Raw genomic sequence first — 19,648 nt, 5'->3', positions numbered from 1 at the left:
CTAGATTCCATCCAGCAGACAATACTCCTCTCTATTACACGGGCCTGCTGCACTGTGAGTACACATGCTCTGCAGGTTCTGGCGGGAGCACTCCCCCTTGACCTCGAGGTGGTGCGTTGTGCCATGGTGCAGCATCTCGCAAAAGGGCTTCCCTGCACCTTCCTTTTTTTTTTTTTTTTTTTTTTTTTTTGATTTGGTAGTTGTTGGCGCATCGGCTTCTGTGGCCATATTGCACCTCCCCAGGTTTTTGCAGTACTCTGATCCAAGCCCGAGGCGGGAATCGAACCCGCGACCTTTGGGTTGCCGGGCAGGTACTTTACCCACTCGGCTAGCCCGGTCGCTGCACCTTCCTGGGCAACTCCATTGACCCTATAGGAAATCTTAAAAGAGAGAAAACAAAACTCACCACCCACCTGCAGCAGGTCTGGCAGGTTAGGTGAGGAAATTTCTGACTGATGTCGGAAGATTTTACCCAAAAGCACCATCATGGTTTCACCCTGGACTGTACACTACATATCTTTTAACAGGTCATGGGGCCCTGAACGCCACACTAAACAGTTTTAAATTAGTAAACGATCCCCGCTGTGTCTGTGGGGAAGTGGAGACATGGTCTCACATAATGTATAACTGTGAAAACTATGAGGATCTCCGCTGCCTCCTGATGACAAAGCTGACTTACTTCCCTCGCGAGAGGGAATCAAACCTGTTGGACTTGCAAGAGGAGTAAAAGGAGTTGACAAAATTCACCCAGGGACTGTTCACCTGAAGGAGGACACATTGCTATCTACAGGGATCAAGAACAGGCACCACAACTAAACTAACCATCCTTGGACTCAACGAAACTGGCTCTCACCCAGATATAAGACCTTCCTTTGGGACTCTATAGAATTTTTTTTATTATCATTTTTTTATTTATTTATTTTATTATTATTATTTTTTTTTTTTTTAAGCCATGCTCCCTTGCTTGGCCCTTTGCCTCCACTCCCCGGGAGGGAGGGGAGATGACTTCTGGGCTCCTCCTCCCCTCGCCGCCCCCGTCTTCCCTCTGGTGGGGCATGGGCCTGCTCTACTGATTTGGGGGTCATCTTCTCTATGGACCCCTTATTTCTGTCTTTTTCCTCCAGCCTTCGGTCTCCCCCCCCCCTCTCTTTTAATTATAACTACTAGTGTCAGAACCATTGTTAAATTGCTTGAGCCCTACACCCAAAAACTTAACATTTATTTGCATAAATAGTACTTCTTTTTGGCTGACCCATAACTATAACAGTTTTTTTTATTTATTTATTTTTTTTTTATTTTTTATTATTTTTTTATTATTTTATTTTTTTTAAGGTCCTAGCCACTGAAATCTAAGGAAACTAGGTGGCAGGACCTGCCAGAGTAAATAACTATAATAATGGTGTACTCGGTCTGCCTCCATGAGGCAGAGTGTGGACAACGTTGGGTCCCATTAGGGGCCCAGTGGCTAAATGACTAGAGGAACAACGGTACACGACACTACACATGTACAAAATCCATACACTTTTAAACCTCTGGCATTGACAGTGTTCTGTTTCACACCCACAATTATAGCACGCGGAGATGGGGGAAACCCCTCGTGCCGTTTGACACTAAACACACTCCACACTCTACATTCCTGGGTGGAGGATCCAAAGCTTGAAAAGACCTTTCCACAGCATCCCAAAGAGGCTTCACAGGGTTCATGTCCAGTGAATGGGGAGACTGTTCCATGATGGTAAAATCTGTGGAATGGTCTAGTCACCATGGTTCTGTGGGGAAGTGCATTATCCTGCTGGAAGAGTTCATTGCCCTGTGGGTGTACAATGACAATGAAGGGATGCAGATGGTTTACAAGGATGGACATGTATCCTGGACTGTTCAGAGATGCATCTAGACGTACCAGATGTCCCAGTTGAAAACACCCCAAACTATTACCGACCGTCCACCTGCCTGAACAGTTCCTTGTTGACATAACGAGTGCATAGCTTCGTGTGGTTTCCGCCAGATACGCACCTTCCTGTCCGCTCGAAATAACTGGAAATTGGGCTCATCAGACCAGGAGACCCATCTCCAATCATCCAGGGTCCACCGCTGATGTTCATTCGCCCAGTTGAGGTGTGGAGTCTCTGGTGGGTCGGCGGCTCCCATAACCTATTGCGGCTAACAATCGCCTGATGGTCTTGGTGGAGACTTTTCTGGCACCTCTTTTGTTGAAGTCAGCTGTGATTTGTGCCACTGTCGCTCTCTGGTTGGCTGAAACAATGCGAGACAGACGTTGATGGCCATGTTCATCCACCACCATTCTCTACCCACAGTGCTGTCCACGATGAGATGTTATTCCAGTGGTGTATTACCAATACACTCTTGATACTGTGGAACAGGGATAGTGCAATTTCTGTACCACCTCCGCAATAGAGTGACCCATGTGTCGGGCACCCACTATAATCCCTCCTAAGTCAGTTAACTCATGACATTTATCCATACTGACATTGAATTACCATCTAGGTGAACGCAGTGTACCTATATATCTGCCAAGCGGTGGATTCGTCCACTAGTGAGAGAGGTGATAGCGTCGTGTTGCCCAGGAACCAGGTATCCCACGAATTCTGTCCTTTCAATATATTATTATATTATATTATTACATTATATTGTATTGCTAATGTTTTATTTAAGCTGTATTTCATTATTACATTCAAGTATTACATTACATCACTTATTATATTATATAAGTAGAACTATACAATTGTTATATCATCATGAAATTAAATGTTTAAAGAAACAATATTTTTAATTTATAACAATGAGTAAAATACTTCTTTCTCGTTCTCAAATCAGCAAATTTCTTCATCAAAATTCAATGTTGCTACAATATCATTTTCAATCGACAAAATTGCTAAAGAATTTTGTCATTCCTGTTGCATACTTGAATGAAGATATGCTTTTATAAATTTTAATTTACTAAAACTTCTCTCACAGCTTGAAACAGTTACTGATACGTTAACATTATTTGTGGTGCAAACCACAGGTTGGGTTGCATTGTGAATTTGTAGCTTTCCAATGCTCCAGCAGCAAAAACTTCATTCAGAGGAGAAACACAAACAGCGATATATTGCCTCTGAGTATCTGTGTTTGAGTATTAGTTAGACAACTATCCTTATAATATTGCTCTTCCAGATGCCCTCTCAGCACCCTCAGTGCCTCAGTGTCCTCATGGCTTACCTCTACCTTGGGATAGCTCTGTCTGTATGTGATACTCAGAGGCAAGATTAGTCAGTAGGATTTTTCACAGCTTGATCACATGTATTTTTAAGAATGCCAGTAAGTCCAAGAATCCAAAAGAAGGTGGGTGTCAACTTAATGTTCTGAAAGTGGCATAGCCAATGTCAGATTTGTTTTGTTGTTGGGTGGGAAAATGAGTCATGAAATTGCCAATATTCTGAATGAAACTGGTATTCTACAATTTCAGGTATCATTTTTCAGTATCATACGTACTGACAGAATCCTTTTCCAGTCCACCTAATTCTTTTCCCTCTAGTTGTAATTTCTGAATATTATACTTACACAGTAGATCAGCTAACTTTAATTAAAGTTACCTTGTATGTAGGGTAAAAAATATATGAATTCATCAAAACAAATTCTATTTACTGTATTTGCCAGATCATAAGATGCTCCTCCACCCAGAAAATTATCTAAAATTCTGCTGTATCTTATAGTTCGAGCAAATACTAGTTGCACACAATAATGTTTTTTTGTTTAAATAAATTAGACTGTATAATGTAGGGGTGGCCAACCCTGTGGTTTGACTGACTGATTGAATTTTTGTGGTGCATGGGCAACTTAGGCCATAACACACCAAGTCCAATAACGATATAGTTTAAAAATCAGCAGTAACCTACAAAGAGGTTACCATGTCAAAATGTATAAAAATTAAAAACAGATAAATCTCAGTAAAAAAGAATAAAGACACAAAGATGTATACGATAATTATTAAAAATGCATTTATGTGTGCATACAAATTTATAATTTTTATAAATTTAAATATTTCAGATGTATTGTATTTGTCAGATAAAATCTGTCTGAATGTAAGACTCAGTGAGATGGTTAAAAGCATTAAAACATAAATGGCATGCACTTATAAAATCCTGACGCTAGCTAAAAACATGCTTGATGTCACAGTGTTGAACTTAAGTGGGTCATCAGTCCTCAGCAGAAAAGAACGAATGCAGATCTGGGCAAGAACAACTTCCTCTTTATGATTCTTGCACAGACCAGACTAGACTAGGCTGACGTTTAGTCGATTTCAGGCTTAATCTCGCATAGTTTGTTTGAAGCCTGCCCATGTGCTAAGGATATTATCAATGGGCGGAAGCTGATATTTGGGCTTCGATATCAGCAAAATCACTTCCACTGATCCCAACGAGGTTGGGATCCAGCAGAAGCAAATATAGAAATCTGATTCCAAAAGATGTGGCTTCTGCTGTACCCAGGACAGGAATGGACAAGAATTATACCTCATCAATGATAAGGCCTACAATTAACCTTGATAGAATCAGTATATAACACATTTTAGCTGGCAGCGGGTGTCTCTGTGATCCAAAGCTAGCTCTATAGTGTGGAACTCTGCAGTAAATATGTTGCATTCAGGGGAAATCTGATCAGATACTGCAGTGTCTCAAAAGGCATTGGCAGATTCCACAGAATGGCAGTTCTGACTTTGAACCATTTGTGCAGATGGGTGAGAAGTCAGAATGTTCAGTTTGATATGCGGAGTAAAGCTGCATGTAGACAGAAGATGGAGTGTCAGTCCTCCTCAGATGTTAAGGAAGAAGTTATCTCAGTGATGGGACAACCTTGTCTGTGTGATATGTAAACATTTTCTCAGTGTGACTGAAAAATGGACATTCATGTGTGTTCTGGCAAGGATTTCAGTTAAAAAGCATACTGTAGAGACAAATGCTTCCGTTGAAGAAATAGAGATGGCACATTTGCATCCATATACAAATTCTGGATAGCTATTTGAAATGCTCCAGTAGCAATAGAGGTAGTTTAATGATGGATGGGCTCAAGCTACTGGAGTGCACGATTTCTAACGTGTGTGGACACCTGTAACCCATGAAGTAGAGGAGAGGACACGGAAGATTTTCAACACTCTTATGCACTTTGTGTGCAATTGACCTGTGAATAGCGTGGCATTACAGGTGATCCCTGCTTAACGCTGATAATTCATTCCGTTAAAACAGAGTGCTAAGTGAATCTGCGCTAAGCAAGCATCACACTCCCATAAGGTAACATATGCATTTATGAGTTGTGGTTGGTGCCATAGGATATTTTCTAATCAATAATAAATGGTAGTGAGATGCACAAATGTCAATCAAAATATTTAATATTCAAATATTTGTACATATAAAATATTCTGCATTACATATGTATATAATTATGTGGTAACTATTTATGAATCAAAATTAAACTTCCAATTAAAATCATGAATTTAATTGATCTAAATTGATTTAATTTAATTGATGAATTTAATTATGAAAAATGTGTCGATTTTGGGTTGTGCTTTGGCCCTCTTCCTGGTAAACTAAAAGGGGTTTTAATTTTAAATCCCCGCAGTGTTACACAACCCAACAATAAAGTCAACTGATCCTTCGCCGCTTTGAAACATGGCATGTTTTTACTTCTTTCAATATGAAATTTCTTTTAGGCATTAGTTTCCAAAAAAGTCCTGCTTCATCTATGTTAAAAACTTGTTGAGAAGTATAACACATAATGCCCCTCTTCAATAATTTTAACAAGTTATTTTTTGAAAGTTTTGGCTCCCTGATCTGCACTTGCGGCTTCTCCCTGGATTTTAAATCTATTCAACCAGCCCTTACTAATTTTAAATGGTTCCGAATTTTTTTTTTAGGTGAGTTTTCTTCAGATCATCATATAGGCTAATCTCTCTCTCTCTCTTTTTTTATAATATTTAACTTAACTGAATTCTGCGTTGGATATTACCTTCAATAAAATTAGTTAGTCTATGCATTTCAATCCTAATAGCCGGTCTAGCCCTAGATGTTTGCAGTGGAACAGCTGTCTTTCTTGCTGCTAAAATTAATTCTTTATTTTTTCTAATTGGTCTTACAGTTAAACTTGCCAGTCCTAAATTATGTGGCACATCTGTTTGTTGTTGACTGGAATCGATTTGCTTCAAAATGTCTAATTTAATTTTCAAATTCAGTCTTTTTCTTACATTTATAGTCTTCGTACTGCGTCCAGACGTTGCCTTTTCATTCTTATCTGGACGCAGTACGAAGACTATAAATGTAAGAAAAAGACTGAATTTGAAAATTAAATTAGACGTTTTGAAGCAAATCGATTCCGGTCAATTTGCTCATTTTTTAAAATGTTGATCTCAGAACTACATAACAAGTCACTGTACTGCAATTAAATTAGTGTGCGAGAAAATTTCACTGTGTGGGAAAATTTCTGAAGTTGGCGTGGGAAACGTTTTAATGCTGTTTTGCTATTCATTTTCAAGCTATTGACTCCATCAAAGGAAACAATTTTGTTAAATATGCCAAAAACACAATCTGTAAAAGAGCATTATAGTGATTTGTGACAGCGTTATAGTCAGATACGGGTTATAATATCAGAACAGCGTTATAGCGAATCAGAGTAAAGCGAACTGTGTTATAACGAGGGCCTGCTGTATTAATGCACTTTGCACTCTCTCTTAGTTTAGTATGGTATTTTCAAATTAAATTAAATTTAAATATAAATCATGCCTCACATTAACGCAGCAAAGCAAATGGCTCAAAGTAGTAGAAGTGCTGTGGCTTGGGGGAGAAATGAAGAGGGTAAATCACAGTTTTATAAAATGTGATACTTGTTTGATGTTTAAGGATATATCTGAGACAGGATATGATAGAGCCAAATGGGAAGTTTCTGTGTGTGTGTGTGTGTGTTTGTTGCAAAAAGTGAGGGGAAATTGAGTATGAACTCAGCAGCCTGATGGGCATTTACGAAAGCTTGAAGAAGAGAGTTGATGCCCTTGATGGAATTAAAATGGGAGCCATCAAGCTCTCAGCTGCCCACCAGAGCTTACAGCCATACATCACACAACACAGCAACAATCCCAAAGGTAGACCGTGCTGCCCCTGCAGGAGGTAGATATTGCTGGCAATGCTAATGTTAAGAAAACAGGAAATATATCTTACCAAGAAAGGTTTCAGTTCTGTAGTTTGCAGGGTCTCAAGAATAGGCACCTACAGGGTGATCTGATTGAGATGCTTAAGGTTTTGGATGGATTGAGCAAGCTCAGTGCTGATGGGATTCTTCCTTCTGCTCAGACTATGCACACGAGGGGGCATAAATTCAAATTGAGTGAAGATGGTTGTATTTACACATTCAGAAGTTTGCCTTTAGCCAGCGAGTGGTTGATTGTTGGAACAAACTTCCATCCGTTGTTGTGGAAGTGGATAGTTTGAATAAATTCAAGGAAGAACTAGACAAACTATTGGAGGGAATAGACAGGTTATATGCGAAGTTTTTTTTTTGGGGGGTGGGGTGATGTTGTATAAGCTTGCTTTCCTTATAGTTGCATCATTTGCCACTACTAATACTAATAATATATTTTGCAAAAAAGGGAGAGGTGGAATAATCTCAAGATATGTCTGCCCGGGGTCAAGAGTTAATGATGTTGTAGAGCAGTTATCAAGTTTTAAGGGCAAAAAGCTGATACTGTTGTATATGTTGGCACTAATGATATTAAGAATAAGAGAGCTGAGGATTTACTTTAAGTTCCTATATGGGACAGAATATGATACAGGTTAGGGCAATGTTGAGAAAAAGTTGTGTAGATATACTTGCTTGTACACTAATGCTAGGAGGATGGTAAATTAATTAGAGGAATATGTCATGAAATGTGGACTTTGTATGGATATCAGAAACACGGTGCCATTCAGATATTGGGGATGGAGAATTTGAATACAGAAAATACATTTACAGGAAGGACAGGCAGACAGACAAAACTTGGGCAAAAAGTTATACTTTTGATTAAGAAGCACACAGACTTAAAGGCAGTGCACCCAATTATCATAAGTGGACAGCATAAAGTTAAGTCAGTTGGCGTGATATTGCTGGAAAAACAAAGATAAGGGTAGGGGTACGTTAGAAGCCAAATGACTGTGATGAGTATAATGAGGAGCTACATAGACAAATAGAGTAAGCCAGTAAATCAGAATGTTTTATAATGAGGGGTTTTAGCTTTCCAGATATTGACTGGATCTTGTGGACTGATCACTCACAGTTACTCACACAGTAGCACAATATATATAAATCTAGATTTATTAGATGACTGCATTTTAAACAATGCAAATCTCTTTTACACAAAGGCAATCTCTTGATGCCTCCCAGCATGTTAGGGAGGCAACAAGAGAAAGCAATACTCTTGATCTGATTATCAGTAGTGGCTCTTCAAGCATTAAGAATCTGAAGATAAAGGAACCACTACGTGGCAGAATCACAGATTACTGTTGTGGGATTTATGTAAAGATGTAACTATTGTCAAGGGTAAGGGAAGGTCTTCTACTTTCATAAAAGTGACTGAGAATAAAAATGCATGGGATGATATAAATTATCAGGGAACACAGAAACATACAGTATGCAGAAACTAGTCTGCAGTCAAGTCACAAAAGGGATTTGACAGATTAAGGTATGAGAAATCCTTGACTAGGCAAAGAGTTCTTTGCTTACATTAACACTATAAAGCAGTGGTTCTTAACCACTGCTTACATGTACTCCCTAGGGGTACGTGAAAGTCTTTCGGGGGTACGCAGGTCTTGATATGTAAATATATGTAAAATAAAATATTTCTTGTAATAAAAGCTTCAAAGCTCTTTTGATAATTCTAGCTTCAAAGTTCTTTCGATAAATTATTTTTGTTCTGATGAATTAACAATGGCAACATGGATCCGTAATCCTTTTATTATTAACATTGATGATATTAAGGATATGGAATCAATTAAAGATGACCTTATTGATTTAAGATCAAAAGAATTGCTAAAACAAAAATTTAATTCTACATGTTTAGAAGAATTTTGGCCTTCCTTAAAAGAAGCCGATCCTGCATTAATAAGAGCCATAAATCTTTAAATTCCATTTGACAACTTATATGTGCGAAGCAGGATTTTCGACACTCATTTCATTAAAAACGAAGAAACAAAATAGGCTTCTTGTGGAACATGATATGCGTGTTTCTTTATCAAAGACGGTTCCCCAGTTCACCGATTTAACAATGAACAAACAGCAACAATGCTCACATTAAACTTCTGGTTTTATTTTTTCTATTTCCTTTTTTATTTATTTTATTTGTATACATTATTTATGCTTGTTAAATACTTAAGATTACTAAAATATTGTACAAATAAGTAAATAAAGATATTTTATAATGTGGGTACGCAACTGATGTTAAATTTGACAAGGGGTACGTAGGTAGAAAAAGGTTAAGAACCACTGCTATAAAGGAAGGACTGAAGCACACTGGTCCACTAGATAAGAATGGCATAACTATTGATCATCTTGTTCTGGTTACTACCAAACTGAATAAATATTTTGCATCTACTTTCACACATAAAGAAGTGTTTAGGAATAAGCATACCAGAAGTGTACCAAGTTATAACTGGAGCTGAATGGTATTGTGATAACTGAGAAGAAAGTGGAAGAGAAATTGTTGAGGTTAGGTACCTGGGGCTGATGGAATCTATCCAAATAAATTAAAAGAAGCAGTAAAAGAGGGAAATAAACCTTTAGCCATATTACAAGAGCATTCTTGGATTCAGTGGAGGTCCCTATAGAACGGAGATGAGCAAATGTCTTACCTATTCATAAAAGGGATCAAAGGGAGAAATGAGTAATTATTAACTTGTAAGCTTGACTTCTGTTCTAGGGAAAATAATGAAGTCAGTGATCAAAGTAGTAATGGAGGATCATCTTGCAGTTATACAGAAATCACAGCACACATTAATAACAGAAGATCTTGTCTAACCAATCTGATTAGCGACTAATGATATAATAACAATAACAAAGGAACTGGATGCAAAAAGTAATTCTGACATCATATACTTAAATTTCAGCAAAACTTTTGATATTGTTTTTCATGATAGACTATTATACAAATTGGAAGTGTGGCATTTAGATGCAAGTTACTGTTATGGATAAAGGGATGGGTTGGTGGAAGAAGGCAGAGTGATTATTAATGGCCACTGCTCTTTGTGGAACCGCAAGGGTTCAGTGTTGGGCTCTTTTGTTTACAATATTTATTAACAATATTGATTGAGACAGCAGGTTTAATGTCAAAGTTTGAATATGAAAGTTGATGGGGTGATTAATGACAGAACAATGGGTATGATGCTGAAACAAGATCTAGAAAAACTAGCCAGATGGGTCAAGAAGTGGCAATCGAGGTTTAATATTTAAAAATTAAAGATAATGTATATGGTAAGCACTTTTCCCAGAATAACATATCAATTGAGTAATACGTGGTACTGCATTCATGGTAGTGGAGAAAGAAAAAGACCTGGGTGTAATTGTACAGTCTGTCATGAAGTTTTCTGGGCAGTGCAGACAAGCTACTAGGACAGCTCATAGTTCTGTCAATGATATACAGAATTTTGTTGGCAGGAACAAGGAGATGATTGTCCCATTTAACAAAGCTGCACCTTGAGGACAACATACAGGTCTATAAGCCTTATTTTAAGAAGGATATGGTTATGTTGGAATGTGAGCAAGAGGAGAGCAACAAGATAAATCAAGGACACTAAAGGGTACTGTCACCATTAAAGACTCCAGTTCTGAAGTTTGCAGAACTGAAGTAATTTATGCAAACATTAAAGACTTCAAAACTGCAGTTTGCAGTATCTGGAAACTTGGCACCTGCAAGGAAATCTGTTGAGGTGTTTAAGGCCTTAAATAGATTGAGTGAATTAAATTTGGATGGCATACTAACTCTTGCTTGGACAACACACATAAGGGGACATAAATTCAAATTGAAAAAGGATGGTTGTAGAACAGACATGCAAAAATTTGCTTTCACCGAAAGAGTTACTGACTGTTGGCACGAGCTACCATATGGTTGTTGTTGTTATTATTTGGTTTTTAGGAGCATTAGCAACTAAGGCTATATTGCTCTGAGGATATGCAGTGGTCATTCCCTGACCTTTCCACATCCTCTGTATTTGGTGGTCACGGGCTTGAACCCTGGTCTAATCAAGAAGTGTGTGTGTGTGTGCCATGCACTGCTGCTCCTGCCCACCTGGCTATGGAGGCACCAACTATGGTGTTGTGGAAGTGAGCAATTAGAAGAAATTTAAGGAAGAATTAGACAAATTATTAGAGGGGATGGATAGATTGATGCAGGTAGGGTTATTCTTTTTATTTTTTGGCTGATGCTATATAAGCTTGTGTCCTTGCATCATTTGCCACAACTAATGTGCCTCACTAGAATTCGTCCTTTATTTCAATGAGAGAGAGAGAGAGAGAGAGAGAGAGAGAGAGAGAGAGAGAGAGAGAGAGAGAGAGAGAGAGAGCAAAAAAAAAATTCCAGTAAACCATATTTCCTTCTAGAAACCTCTTTCCTGGAATGGATTAAATGGAATTACCATTTATATCTTTATCTTCAACATATGATGTATCAATACCTCCTCACCCTGTTTTTTCCACTGATATCTACATGCAAAATAAAAAGCAGAGCAATCAGTCTTACTTTATCTTCAACATATGATGTATCAATACCTCCTCACCGTTTTTCCCACTGATATCTACATGCATAATAATAAGCAGAATAACCAGTCTAAATTACTGATATTAGTAATCATTTGATTTACCTTATCCTGACGATTTATTATTAAAATAATAAATATACAAAGGGTACTAGGAAAGTTTTGCAATATGACGCAACAATGAATCACAGGAAGCTGCTTGTTGCTGCATGTTGAGACATGTTCATACGTGCATAGTAGCCGCCGCGCCAAGTCGATGGGCTCAGTTATTCATTAGTAGTGAGAGTGTAAAGTGCTTGCGATGGCATCGTGGTCACGAAATGAGATAAGGACAGTTTTGCGGTATAATTTCGTGCGTGGTTTAACCATAGACCAGTGCTTAGAAGAAATGACTCTTGCACTAGATGATGATTGTCCACATCGTACAACGATATTCAGGTGGTATAGAGAATTCCAAAGGGGAAATTTCACTCTGGAGGATTCTGAGAGGCCGGGAAGGCCACGAACGTCAGTTACGGAGGAAAACGTTACTGCTGTGAGGAAAATGCTTGACGAAAACAGGCGAGTGACCTACCAACAGATAGAGGATACTTTGGGCCTAAATGCACCAGCAATTCGTTCGATTCTGCAAGATCATTTGCACGTGAAGAAACTTTGTTCTCTCTGGGTGCCGCATCAACTGACTGAAGAGCAGATGACACGACGTGTGACTTGGTGCAGGGAGATGTTAAAAAAGTTTGATAAGGGACAATCTCGGTATGTGAACAACATCGTGACAGGTGACGAGACTTGGCTGTACTATTACGATCTGCCGACCAAGGCTCAAAACAAAGTTTGGGTATTTGATGATGATGACGACACACCCGTAATTGTCAGAAAATCCCGACCTGTAAAGAAGAAAATGATAGCTGTATTTTTCAAATCGAGTGGAATTGTGGAATGTGTCGTTTTGGACACGCAGAAGACAGTCACAGCTAAGTGGTATACTGAACAATGCCTGCCTAAAGTCATTGGATCTAGGAAGAACCTGCGGCCAAAGTCAAGAATGGACACCTGGTACCTCCATCACGATAATGCTATAGCTCACCGCGCCAAAGCCTGCACCGAATATTTGACCACGACAGGACTGAAACTTCTCGAGCACCCTCCCTACAGTCCAGACCTTGCTCCCTGCGACTTTGCACTGTTCCCGCATGTGAAAATGAAGCTAAAAAGGAGGCGGTTTTCCAGTGATGAGGACCTTCTACGGGCTTGGGACAATGAGTGTGCTTTACTCCCTAGTGAAACTTGGCAGAACTGGTTTAAAGATTGGTTTTGGAGGATGGAGAGGTGTATTGAATGTAGAGGAAATTACTTTGAAAAAATTAAATAAACAAAGCTGTATTGCAAAACTTTCCTAGTACCCTTTGTATATATAATATTTATTATTTTTTAAAAAATTCTCCTAAAATCTGAGTGCATCTTTGGGTGCATCCAGAAAAAACAGTATATTTCTCCTGTCAATGCTGAGTGATTATTGCAATTCAGGTAAGAGAAGCACAAATTTTGTGATGAAGAATATTCACACTGTTGTAAAAAACAGTTACATTTGATAAAAAAGGTTATTAATTTTTTACATTTTAAATTGCCATTAGCCAATCATACTCATATTATGGAGTATGATTGGAATTTACAGTTATTATGGCAAGTTACTAAGAGGCTGACTACTTTCTGTTTACTGTGGTACTGAAAGTTGTTGCAGAGAGATAAAAACAGTGTCCACAAGCTGTACTACTCTGTAAGTGCAAAGAATGCCTAAGACACGAGCATTTATGTTTACCCTATATAAAAAAAGTCTAATAAAATCCCTTAAAAAAAATTGTAAAATTGTAACCTTCATTAATGGAATATGCTAAGATTACTGATATATTTTTCATTTATACTAGTGGGGCTTAATGATCATTGTAATAATCATATAAGATAATTAATTGTACAAAAGTTAAAGTTGGTATGAAAACTTTCTCTACGTGTTTAAATATTATGTCCATAAATATAAACCTGTAAATATTCCAGAGAAATATAAATGATATATTTACCATTTATAACAGAAAAAGGGTACTTCAAATAAAATACTGTCTGTTTCCAATGTGTTTCTTGAGAGATAGGAGAAGTAGACAACAAAACCTGAAATAAGAAAACAATAATTTAATTCGGTCCTACCAAAGTTGTAAGTAAAAAACCAACCAACTTTGGTTGGTTTTTACTTGCAAGTCTTTCGGAGGGTTAAAATTTTTTTCTTTTATACACTAGGGGTGGCCAACCTCTTTTCCCAATATGTCACATATTATGTTACAGATGTGTAGCATGTCATCCAAGACAAACATCACTTAAAAAAAAAAAAAAAGAAGAAAGAGGAGATCTCAGATTACTACAATTTTAAATTTTGGAATTAATGTTGTGCCTGATATTTTTTTAGCTAAGCACATAGTCATGAAATAAATGGTTAAGTTCATGAAATAATAATTAAAAAAATCTTATAAAAGAAATTTATATTAAATTTTTTTTATAAGAAATTTAGCATATAGGCTTACATAGTCAACTCTAATTGTCTGTTTCCATATACAGTAAACCCCCGCTATTCGCGGTATCTGTATTCGCGGTTTCGCGTATTCGCGATCCCCGATTTAATATAAAATGAAACCTAAAAAAATGGGAATTTTAAAGCGCCGTGAATATTTTCCGCCATAAAAAAAACATTGGCGTGGCTAAAATTATCTTTCCCGGTCAAAACAGCGCTCAGTGGGTGGGGGGAGAGGGGTGACAAAATCGCGAGCGTGAATGTTTCTCGCTAATCCTTGTTCAATATGTGTTATGCGCTTGTTATGGAAGGTTTCGTCGTTTGCTTTTAATTTATATGCTTATAAATCGAATAAATTTATCAATTTATAAATTGATATGCTTAAAAAAGTGATAAATCTACCGTTTTGCAGTGTAAAACAGACTTTTTCGAGTGTGTTAACGGAAGAAAGTGACTTTATTGTGGACAAGTTCTTTCTAACCCCTACAAAAATATGACTACGAATAACAAGAGAAATGTGAAAATATCAAAGAAGGTGATGACATTAGCGAATAAAATTGAGTTATTAGATAAAATTTCTAATAGTGAAAGTGTCTCGTCAGTGGCAAAACATTATAAAATCAATGAGTCAACGGTACGATCAATCAAGAAATCGGAAGAAAAAATCCGCCGTAGTGTCCATGAAAACGCGCTAATTGCTTCAAAAATTTGCTCTGTAACTCGTGATGTTAAATTAGAAAAAATGGAAAAGGCTTTAAATCTGTGGATAGAAGACCGAACTCAAAATAAAATTCCGTTAAATTCACTCATCATTCGTGAAAACGCAACTCCTTATCAACGCTTTAGCGAAACTGGTGATAGCACTGGTGGGATAGGTTTTTTAGCTAGCAAAGACGCTGGTTTGAAAGATTTGTTTGAAATTTCTAATAAATATCACATTTAATATTAAATTGTTTCTTATTTTCATTTCGATGCCATATGCTTGCATTTCACTATGTACTGTCTATGTACATAGTCATATTATGAAGGTACATATAATACATACATAGACAAAATTTTAGACTAGTTTTTCTTATATATTTCATACTTTGGAACGGAACCCCTTTATTACTATGGGAGCCATAACTCAGTATTCGCGTTTTCGGTATTCGCGGCATTTCTCAGGAACGTAACCCCCGCGAATAGCGGGGGTTTACTGTACTTCTCCTTTTATACAGTAATTGTCCTTAACGTGGAGATTGAATCTGTTTCAGGCTTATAATTTCTTTAAAGTTGGGCTCAAATTTTGAATAAGTTTATGATCATCTTTAAGTGATCATCAGTTATTTTCAACTGAGACTGCAGTGGAGATTATGAAATGAAAAATTCAGTGTTTCCTTTGTCTTTTTGGAAATCTGAAAATTTTTAAAGAATTTATTAATTCAGAACCCATATTTTTAATACTTCCATTTCCAGTTTACATTTGTTGCATGAAACAGGAATGAGATGAACACTTTCTGGTTAAATCATTCAGAAAGAGTGTTAAATTATTCAGAAAAAGTGTTAGATTTGCTTTTAAACCAATACAGACTTGAATATTAGTATTAATAGTGGCAAATGATGCAAGAAAACAAGCTTGAGAAAAAAAATTTTTCTAATGCTACATTATCAGAAAAAAAAAAAAAAAAAAAAAAAAAACCCAACACTTCCCATATCACCTGTCCATTCGCTCTAATAGTTTGTCTTGTTCCTTCTTGAATTTATTCAAACTACCCATATCCACAACAGATGGAAGTTTGTTCCAACAATTGCTTACTGGCTGAAGGTAACTTCCACACATCTATACTGCAACTCTCCTTTATCAATTTGAATTTATGCCCCTTGTGTGTTGCATTCATACTTATATATCACTGAGAGGTGCCCAGTCTCCAGATACTGCAATGGTAAGAGCACCCTTTTGTTCCCCCTCACTAATCGAATTGCTCTTCTCTGCACCCATTCCACAAATTCTCATCTCAACTAAAATGAGGACTCCAGACCTGTATGCAGCTCAAGGTGTGGCTTAACCACTGCTTTATACAACAGGATATTCAACTCCTTATCCCTACTGACAAAATTCCTGCACATCATTGACAAAACCTCCATGAGCTATCCTGGCAGCCTGTCTGAACTGGTCAGAGAATTTCATATCTGACTGCACAATTACCCCCCCCCCCAGGTCTTTTTCAATCTCACCTACTCTGAGTGTGAGTAACCCCAGTAATCCCAGATTAACATACCAACACACAGTTGGTATGTTAATCTGGGGTTACTGCTATCCACATGACCTGTTTGTCACTATTAAATTTCAATTGCCACTTCTCAGCCCATCTGTCTAATTTTTGCAGATCATGTTGCATAGCATATCCAGATTATTGTAATTAACCACAACCCTGCCAACCTTCATGTTAAGCCTGATATGCCTTCATCATTATCATTAATAAATACAGAAATAAAAATGGGCCCAGCAGTGAATTCTGGGGAACTCTACTAAGTCCCCCAAGAAGTCTCAAGAAGAGCAGTGCTCATTGATAAACAATATGCTTTCTCCCACTCAACCATCGCTTTATCCATAGCATTAACTTGCCCTCAATGCCACACTGTGGCATTTCCCTACATGTGTGTATGATAATGTTTCTTTCTCTCAATCGCAGATTTAAGTTATTTAAATAAAAAATAAGAAATTCCAAAGCCATGTTTCACTTTTCAGAAGTCTGCAGTCTTTTAGAAGTTCAGTTTTTCTTCTAAAAATTATAAAAACACAATTTTTGAGGTTCCAGAATCCTTGCATACCTTTTTCTGTATCTGAATTTACGAGAAACGTTACGAAATTTGCAGTGGCATAGTAGCCAAGCTTGAATTTTGTTTGTGCATAGTACTACTAGATCAAGCATACAGAAAACGTCAATATTCTTGATGTACAAATCCTCCTTGTGGATAATACAATGATATTTACTTATCTTGCTGTTCAAACATTTTTCCAGAAAAACTATACAACCATTTGGGTTTCCTATAATTAAAGGGCTACACATCAAAAATGCAATTCAATTTTGCCCAATCAATCTCTTGTTTTTCAATACAAACTTCCTTAAAAATGTGTTTACCTTTAGAAGAAGTTAGTGGATGCAAATCTAAGAGTTCTTCAATTATATCACAATTTTCATTAATGCATGCATAAAAATACATAGCTAGGTAGTATCAGTAATGTCACTACATGTTGAACGCCAATGAAAACTATTTGCATGGATCTAAAATTGAAGTATATTGTTTTTTTCAACATTATAAGACATGTCATCTATTCTCCTTATCACCGTATTTCTTAAAAGAGTGATGTCATCAACTTACAAACTTCAAAAGACTTGATTTTAGAATATCTTCTTCATCAGAAAATGTTTTTGCTTACAAGAGAGCAGGTAGAGATATTTCATATGACAATTTAATCATGCTTGTCAATATGCTTTTTTTCCTTAAAAAAATTAGTGCTGTCCACACTGCATTTTTACTTTCTAGAAACAAAATCAGAACATAAAGTGGAGCCAACATGCTTCCTTAAGTTAATTCAAGATGGTTTTGTTTAAAATGCTTCTCAAAATGAATTTTTTTTTTTTGGACAAAGCAATAGACATACCACAAATGCGTGGCCGCTGTGGCCGAGTGGCAGACACAAGGGTGCATAAGTACACATGCCTTGAGTGATTGGGATTCAGATCCATGACTGCTAAATACGGTGCTGTTTTTACTGCATATGGGAAGCAGTAACCTCAGAGTAACATATCAACTGTGTGGTACTACACTGACAGTGGTAGAGAGTGAAAAGAACCTGGAGGTAATTGTGCAGGTAGATATGAAGTTTTCTATGCAGTGCAGACAGTCTGCAAGAGTAGCTCATGGTGTCTTGTCAATGATATACAGGAATTTTTCTAGCAGGGATAAGGAGGTGATTATCCCCTTGTATAAGGCAATGGTCAGGCCATACCCTTGAGTACTGTATACAGGTCTGGAGGCCTCATTTTAAGAAGGATATAGAGCTGTTGGAATGAGTACAGAGAAGGGCAACAAGATTAGTGAATGGAACAAAGGGTTGCTTTTACGAAGAGAGGCTTAAGTTTTGCAAATTACAGTGTCTGGAGACTAGGCACCTGCGATGTGATCTGATTGAGGTATATAAAGCCTTGAATGGTTTGAGCATGCTCAATGCTGATGGGATTCTTCCTCTTGCTCAGAATAATCACCTGAGAGGGCATAAATTCAAATTGAAGAAAGACAGTTGTAGGATAGATGTGTGGAAGTTTGTCTTCAGCCAGTGGGTGGTTGATTGCTGGAACAAACTTCCATCTGTCGTTGTAGAAATTGATAGCTTAAGTAGATTCAAGGCAGAACTAGACAAACATTTGGAGCAAGTGGATGGGTGAAATGAGAAGGGTGTGGGTTTTTTTGGCTGATGCTACATAAGCTTGCTTTCTTGCATCATGTGCCATTGCTAATGTTAAAATCAAACATACCGGCTTTACATATTTTTTCTTTCTAAAAAAAAAAAAAACCCACAAAAAAACCCCGTTTTCTTCCCGAAATAACTGAGCTTTCTAAATTCAATTCTTGGAGAAAAGTATCCTTTCCATATTTCCTTTTGGGCTTTGAAAAAATGGGCTTACTGAAGGATTTTTCATAATATAATGATATTACTGTAAAGGTATACCCCGTTTTAAGACGATCCATATTTACGACACTTTTTAATTATACCCTATGCTCTTCCTGAGACATCTGATCTGCACTAACGACATGACACCAATGAGAAATCAACCGATGTGCACTTTGTGTGGCAGACTCAGTTTGCATTCGACATTGTTGTGTGCTGTTTATCTGTATTTTGGTGTTGATTACAAACTTTTATGCATTGTAATACGTATATATTTATGTAATATAATAATTATACTGTACATTAATAATGGCAGATAATGGTAAAAGTAAAAAGAAGAAGAGCCATCTGTTTCTCACATTAGGTACCAGGGTAAAATTATTAAATTGAATGATGATAGTGTATCAAACAGTGAGATAGTTGTAGGCTAAGCTTACCTCACACTACAGTTATTACTGTTCTTAAAAACAAAGAGAAAATTCTAAGTGAAGTGAGAAGTGCTACATCAGTCAGTACAGCAATAATTCATAAACGTGACAATATTATTGCTGATATGGAAAAACTTTTAATGGTGTGGATAGATGATCCAACTAGCCGGCATTTTCCCTTAAGCCAAGCGATCATCCAGAATAATGCTCTAAGTCTCTTTGCTGACATGAAAGCCAGGAAATGAAA

The 19,648-nt window shown here is 37.2% G+C and overlaps 1 protein-coding gene across 1 annotated transcript in view; it reads right to left on the bottom strand.

Moving 5' to 3' along the window:
- LOC150076361 (protein arginine N-methyltransferase 3-like) overlaps positions 1-19,648 on the bottom strand; it is a 240,780-nt gene that overhangs the window by 12,244 nt on the left and 208,888 nt on the right. The window contains exon 10 of the mRNA XM_090387332.1: positions 13,838-13,925. Within this exon, the coding sequence (XP_090243458.1) occupies positions 13,838-13,925 (88 nt within the window). The remainder of the gene's footprint in view (positions 1-13,837; positions 13,926-19,648) is intronic.

Source organism: Mastigoproctus giganteus, chromosome 13 (assembly GCF_048544385.1).
Source record: "Mastigoproctus giganteus isolate SK-2022 chromosome 13, ASM4854438v1, whole genome shotgun sequence".
Classification (NCBI taxonomy): Eukaryota; Metazoa; Arthropoda; class Arachnida; order Uropygi; family Thelyphonidae; genus Mastigoproctus; species Mastigoproctus giganteus.
The sequence above is the reverse complement of the archived record's forward strand: the minus strand, read 5'-3'. Positions and strand labels throughout refer to the sequence as shown.